The 8,034-nt window shown below is 36.1% G+C and overlaps 1 protein-coding gene across 1 annotated transcript; it reads left to right on the forward strand.

The window, feature by feature from the left end:
* The first annotated feature begins 2,112 nt into the window (after nucleotides 1-2,112).
* Nucleotides 2,113-6,135, forward strand: LOC132758623 (uncharacterized protein K02A2.6-like). Its single transcript, XM_060750316.1, has 2 exons — nucleotides 2,113-2,854; nucleotides 3,560-6,135. Exons 1-2 carry the CDS (start codon nucleotides 2,113-2,115, stop codon nucleotides 6,133-6,135), a joined length of 3,318 nt encoding a protein of 1,105 aa, XP_060606299.1.
* The last annotated feature ends 1,899 nt before the right edge of the window (nucleotides 6,136-8,034 follow it).

The following is an 8,034-nucleotide window of genomic DNA, read 5'->3' on the forward strand; positions in this document are numbered from 1 at the left end:
TCCAGACATTTCTTTTCACACCAAGAAGCCAGCTGAATTTGTTGAAGGCTTAAGGAAGCGCTTAAATTTCGCTTACAGAGTTGCTAGTCGTGAGGCGAGACGTCAAGCAAAGCGGCATAAAAAGCGCTACAATCTTCGTGTTCGGGAAGTACGCCTTGTTCCAGGTGACCGAGTATTAGTGAGAAACGTTGGTTTAAAAGGTAAGTGTAAGTTAGCTGACCGTTGGAGTAAAACTATCTACATTGTAGTTGATCAGCCTAACCTAGATTTACCTATATTTCAGGTTAAGCCGGAAGATAGTGATGATGCACCAAAGTTACTTCACCGTAATATGCTACTCCCGTTCATGGGTCTCCCACTACAGGAACCGAAACGACTGTCACATCACTCTCCCAGTAATGGCAGTTTTTCAGCGAAATTCTCCTGTCAATTCTCTTTCCTTTTCAGACACAGCAGCATCTAAACCTTCTGAGTCTTCGAGTACTTCCATTAAAAACTCTATTTCAGACAATCCATCAGTCGTATCCGCGGAATCTGATAAGTATGTTATTCCTGCAAGACGTCCAGGTAAATAGTTTGTTAAGACCGGAAGCTCCACCTTTTCTTCCACGAAGAACTTCTAGAGTAAGAGAGAAGCCACGCTGGATGACTGATGATTGGAATTTGAGTAGGAAACGGTAGTACATATTCTCAGACAGATGTTAAATTTGATTTTGTCATTTTTTGTTAATTGTTTTATAAAAGATGAGAACAATAAATTGTTTTAGTTGAGTTTTGTATAATCTTAATTTCAAATTATCAGTGTTGGTTTACTGATGTTTGAGACTAGTGTTTATTCATATGTGTTATCATATGAATGTAGGGTTTCGTCATATATATTTGTATGTATGGTTTTGTATTTAACCGATTTGTAAAATTTCTACAAAGAGATTTGACAAATTTTATTTACTCTGAAAGAGTTACTTTGAATATTGTGTAATGTGAAAACATAACACAAGTTCTACAGTTTTGTAGATGAGTCAGTGTACTAACGTGCATGGTTCACAATCCCCAAAGAACGCGTTCACCATTCCCAACAGTGCTTCGGGCACTTTTCTGGTTGTTAATGCCTCACAGCATTTTCAAGCAGTATACATTACCTTTATTGGTAATTTCACTGTTAGGACAGAAGTACTTTAACGAGTCCCATGTCCTTAGTATTAGTTCTACTGTAGTTAGACAGTATGGTTTTTGATATATGCAGGTATCAGTAATTTTTGTTTATGAGTTGAAAATGTCGGGACGCCATTTTATCCTTGGCGGGAAAGTATGTCACAGGGTCATTTTGTCTTTGCTAGAATACTCTGTAATTCATACCCATACTCTATATCACTCCCCTATCGTCTCTTTTTCAATCATTCATATCATTATTCAACTTCATACTAATAACTTCATTTGACCTGTAACACGTTGACGGGCCTCATTCACTTCATTTTTGAATTCGGTCACGCTAACCTTTACGCATGCGCACAAGAAATGAGAACTTTTAGCGAGAGCTGTTGTTTTTTTCATTGACTCCGTATTCTATTTTATTGTGTGCCAACAATATATTTACAGGTATATTTGAGGTTATAAAACATTGTAAACATGAATTACTATGATATGTGTATGTATTTCGCTTAGAATTATCAATAGCACAAGAAATGAGAACTTTTAGCGAGAGCTGTTGTTTTTTTCATTGACTCCGTATTCTATTTTATTGTGTGCCAACAATATATTTACAGGTTCCTCTTTGAACACCCTATCCTCCCGAGTGAGAACTCACGTATATCCGTGACAGTAACTTCAAGGGTTTGTTCAAGTCACTGTAATATCCTTCATTACTGTAGTCTGCTATATATAACTATATTGCATGATGGGTAAAAAAGAGTACTGAACTTCCGGTCAAGATATAACATGGCTTTCTAAATAAACGTAGTTACAATCAAATGTGTTTCTTATAATATCTATACCCTGGACATAACATCTGGCGACGAGGATATCAAGATATGTGATTAACCGTTTAAGAATTATCTGGATATAAGAATTTTACTAGTTTATGGATGGATAACGAAGTAAACTAATAAAAAAAAAATGAACAACTTACCACATTTTCCAAGTTTCGATCTTGAGACGGACAAAACAAATTCAGGAGCACGGTGGGAAAAATGGATTGGTCGTTTAGAGAATTTATTCAAGGGAATGTTGGTGGACGATGATGACCAAAAAAGAGCTTTATTATTACACTACGCCGGTGAAAAGGTTTATGATATTTATGACGTTGAGAAGAAAGAGACGGAAGAAACTTATGACGCAACAAAGAAAGTGCTTGGGGACTATTTTTCGCCACAGAAGAACATCCAAATAGAGATATACAATTTTCGAACATATAAACAATCAGAAGAACAATCCCTTGACGAATATGTGACGGAATTACGGACACTAGCTAAAACCTGTGGGTTTACAGATATTGATGGCGAAATATTGCAGCAAGTTATACAACACGGGAAATCTAACCAGTTACGTCGTAGGGCTTTACGTGAACCTGACAAAAAACTGGATGCTATTTTAACTATGGGTAGGATGCTTGAACAAAGTGACCAACACGCCAAAGTAATGGAGAAAAATGACCAAAACTTAGTAAGGAAAGTATCAAATTACACACGAAGAGGGCGAGGTGGAACAACACGTGGGAGAACGGCTGCACGACGTGGATTTAACTCGCAGAACCGTGGGAATTTTCGGGAGACTGGCCAATCGTATCAGCGCGGGAATTATCGGCGCGCGTTGCCAACCAATAAATGCAGGAATTGCGGATATGAATTTCCCCACAGAGGTACCCCTTGTCCAGCAAAAGGGAAAACCTGCAACACATGCTCAACAGTTGGCCATTTTGCGCGGTGCTGTCAGAAATCAAAACGAGGCAAAGTAAACGAAGTAAGCCGTGAAGAGGATTTACAGTCGAATTCAGAGGAAGAATTCCTCTATAACATAACAGTTAAAAGTGTCGCAAAAGAAAACAAAAGGAAAACGCCTCAAACAAAAATAACAGTGAATGAAAAGAAAATAACAGCAACGATTGATACAGGTTCAAGTGTTAACATTATAGATGAAAGGACTTATAATTACATTGGAAAACCTAAAATTCAACGGAAATATTTACCAAAACTTTTGCCTTACGGAGGAGGAAATCCGCTTCCAGTAAAAGGGTATATGAATTTATCTGTTGAAAAGAATGAGAAAATAACCGTAGCAAAATTTTATCTGGTGAAAGGAAATTATGGAGTTTTAATCGGCTATGATACATCATGTGAAATGGAATTAGTCAAGATTACACAGAACATCTCCTTGAAAACAAAGATTGAGGATAAATACCCTGGAATTTATAAAGGTATTGGAAAACTAAAACACAAAACCGTGAAATTGCACATCAATCCAAATGTGAAACCTGTAGCACAAAGAAATAGAAGAACACCATTTCATTTGAGAGAAAAAGTAGAAAAAGAAATTAAAACCTTGTTAGAAAATGATATTATTGAAGAAGTTATAAATGAGCCTACACCTTGGGTTTCACCAATTGTCACACCTCCAAAACAAAATGGCGATGTTAGACTCTGTGTTGATATGAGAGAGGCCAATAAAGCCATAGAAAGGGAAAGACATCAAATGCCGACGATAGATGAACTAATTCATGATATGAATGGAGCAAAAATATTCAGCAAGCTTGACCTCAAAGCCGGGTACAATCAGCTTGTCTTACAAGAAGAATCGCGGTATATCACAACATTTGCTACACACATGGGACTTTATCGGTATAAACGTTTGAATTTTGGGACAAATTCTGCTAGTGAGGTTTTTCAAAAGACCATAAGTGAAGTAATACAGGGTATAGAGGGATCTAAAAACATTTCGGATGATATTATTGTATACGCGAAAAATCAAAGTGATCACGATAAAGCATTAGATAAAGTTTTCCGGGCTATACACGAAAGTGGCATGACATTAAACAAATCTAAATGTGAGTTCAATAAAAAAGAAATCACTTTTTTTGGAGTAGTATTTGGGCAAAATGGAATGTCACCTTCACCTCAGAAGGTAGAGGCAGTCAAACAAATGCTGGAGCCTACAAATGTGACGGAAATGAGAAGTTTTCTGGGAATGACGTCATATTCGTCGCGGTTTATACGAAACTACGCGACAATCTCTGAACCGTTACGACGTCTTACAAGAAATGACACTCAATGGGAATGGGGAAGTGAGCAACAAGCAGCATTCGAGAAATTAAAAAGTGAACTGAGCAGTGAAACTGTCATGGCATACTTCAATCCGAGCAAAGACATTGAAGTAATAACAGATGGATCACCTGTGGGAGTCTCGGGAATACTCACACAAGAAGGCAAGGTGGTGGCTTATGCATCTCGATCTTTAACACAAGTGGAAACGAGGTACAGTCAGACAGAACGAGAAGCACTGGCTTTGGTATGGTCATGCGAACATTTTGCGATGTATCTAAAGGGAGCACCAACATTCACATGCATTACTGATTGCATGCCGTTAACTAAAATTTGGGAAAAGAAACAACCACCACTAAGAATCGAACGTTGGGGATTGCGACTTCAACCGTTCAAAATGAAAATAGAGTATAGGTCAGGGAAAGATAATCCCTCAGACTTTATGTCCCGTCATCCATTACAACATAAGGAGGAACGAAATATAGCAGAGGAATACGTGTCATTTGTCGCAGAGCAATCATTACCAAATGCAATGACAATAGATGAGGTAAAAATGGAATCATTGAAAGATAAGACAATGCAAAAGGCAGTCGAATTTACAAAGAATGGTAAATGGTATGAATTGAAAACACTGAATGACCCAGAAATAGACAAAGAAGAATTATCATCTTTTCGTAGTATAAAGGACGAATTGACTGTGTATAATGAAACATTATTGATGAAAAATGATAAACTAGTGATTCCAAAATCACTCCGTGAAAAAGCAATAAAACTAGGACATGAAGGTCACCAAGGAATTGTGAAAACAAAAAGTTACATAAGATCGAAAGTATATTTTCCAAACATGAATTCTGAAATCGAAGCTGCAATTCAAAAGTGTTTAGCATGTCAATCAAATTCAAATGAACAAAGACCGCGTGAACCTTTGAGAATGAGTGAATTGCCGTCGGGACCTTGGCTCAATATAAGCGCTGACTTTTGTGGTCCGTTAGAAAACGGGGACTATTTACTTGTGATAATAGACGAGTATTCGAGATATCCGATAGTTGAAATAATAAAAAATATTTCAGCAAACACAGTTATACCGGTGTTCGACAAGATTGTATCAATGTTTGCTATACCGAAAGTGATAAAAACCGACAATGGGTCTCCATTTCAAAGCAAAGCATTTGCTGACTTCATGAAATTTTACGGCATAATTCATCGGAAAATTACACCGAGATGGCCAAGAGCAAATGCCCAAGCAGAATCCTTCAATAAACCACTGATGAAGATTGTAAAATCTTCATTTATTGAGGCGCGAAACTACAAACAAGGACTGTATGATTTCTTAAGACAATACCGAGCGACACCACACGTATCGACTGGTTATACGCCATTCAAGTTAATGTTTGGTAGAGATCCGACGACTCGAATGCCAAACATCGGTCATGGTAAAAGTGGAAATCTTCAAACAAGAGAAATAACGCAACAGAACGACGATTTTTCGAAAATGAAAGCAAAACGATATGAAGACGAACGGATACATGCAAAGGACAGATCAATTAACGTAGGGGATCGTGTGTTAGTAAGAAATGAAGCCAGAACAAAATCTGATTCAATATACAAACCTACGCCATATACGGTTATTGACAGAAAAGGGACAATGATAAGTGTTAGGAACGATGCTGGTCATTGTATGACTCGAAATTCGTCAGTTATGAAAACTGTTGATCCTGGAATTGTCGGGAACGAACCGGAAACATCTGAAAACGACCTCGATGAAGGGGAGATAATAGGAAATGAACAGAATTCACACGCGAGTCCGCAATCGGGTTTGGCGAGGACAAGGCCAACACGTGACAGACGTCCTCCGCCATACTTAAAAGATTATGTGCCGCGCTAACAGAGCGTGTATTTTAAAAGAAAGTGAATTGGCCATAATAATGCCAATCGTATGTGTTTTATTCGATTGTACATCATGGATATATATGTGTTTGATTAAATTTAGAATTATCAAAGTAATTATTATATATTCGAGAACATGAATAATTAATCAAGTTAATAAATATATATAATACCCAAATAGCGAACTATATAATGAATGAATGTTTGACAATACACACATATAGTGGAGCATACTGGAATATCCCCTCTGGAGTTTATTATAGGGTTTATATTATTAAATGCTTTTATATCATTTAAATATTATCAAACTCAAGGATATCAAATAAAAAAAAATATAACTAATGTGTTTAATTAATAGTGATGTTGGAGAGACAAGGAAATTATCCATGTTTGTAAAGTGTAATATGTCTGATATTGCTCAAGTAGTAGAAAAGTTTCATTGACTAACGTTATTCATTGGTAATAAAGCTGTAGTAAATCTGACCTACAAACGGTTGGAATTCGGACAGTTCCCAGTTTTCCTCATGATTAATTGCTTTATAATAGACCACGTGGAGTAAGGAATGCTGATATAAACAAACTCGGACAATTACAGTTCGATGCTGAATTTGTGTTCCATCTGTAGAAATATTATATACATTAATGTACATGTTTATGATTTTGGTTATTTGAATATGTATTGTATTTAGAACTAAAAAAAAATCAGTAATTAAAAAAAAAATATTGATTTAATAATATTCACAATAATAAATTTATATAAGATGATGTTTCAATCCAAGAAGAGGAGGGATGTAATATCCTTCATTACTGTAGTCTGCTATATATAACTATATTGCATGATGGGTAAAAAAGAGTACTGAACTTCCGGTCAAGATATAACATGGCTTTCTAAATAAACGTAGTTACAATCAAATGTGTTTCTTATAATATCTATACCCTGGACATAACAGTCACATGACTTGTTTTAAAACTATTCGGTATTTTTATTGGCGTCTAAATTTTGTTCAACATATTATATGTTATTTTGGTTTTGGAGTGATATATGTGGATGTATTACCTGCTAAGATTTTATATCACCCGAGCTGTTAGGTGAGGGTGATATTTTCTTTGGCAGATAATATATCCACATAATATATCACTCCAAAACAAAAATAACAATTTTATTACCCTTTCCCTGCCGAGTTTAGACGATTTTTAAAAAAAAGCATTGCTGTTTCAAATGAAACGTCGTAATAAGATTCCCTTAAGGGTACCTCTTCATCACAACATGACGTCACATGAATACATGACGTATTTTCCCGTACCTAACGAATGTAAACAAGAGAAAAGAAGTAGTCTATTGAACGCAGTTTTTTGTAATTAATATCAAGCTTTCACAAGGTCATATTTGTTTTCAATACTGATGGGAATTTGTATCATTACTCTACTTTGGTAAATATTTATCATTTGACAATTAAAAAGTGCTTGTAAATCGGAATTTACACTGCGTAAAATCGAACCGTACGCGCATCACCTCAGCGCATGTCGTTTCCAACGTTGGGTACCCAACGGGGTAATTTAGTGTGTATATTACCCGTCTGGCTCGGTTATATCAATTTCTTTCGGGTGATCAATATCCAATCAAAAAGGCGGAAAAATTCTGGAAGGGTAATAAATAGAAATATATTTACGCTTCAAACCCAAAATATATAGAATTTGAAGAGAAATTCATCTGGAACTTTAAGAAATGTCATTTTAACGCGATTTGAGTGCATAAGACCATTTTAATATTCTTGACATAGTTTTGCCTGAATATCCCTTTAAATCGTTTGCAAGAATGTTATTCACAACAGACAGCGTGGCACAAAGTTTCCTCACAGTTAGGCGACGATCTTCCGTATAACTAGAGTTCGAACTC

Source organism: Ruditapes philippinarum, unplaced genomic scaffold (genome assembly GCF_026571515.1).
Source record: "Ruditapes philippinarum isolate M1 unplaced genomic scaffold, ASM2657151v2 ctg5689_1_1_1_1, whole genome shotgun sequence".
NCBI lineage: Eukaryota > Metazoa > Mollusca > Bivalvia > Venerida > Veneridae > Ruditapes > Ruditapes philippinarum.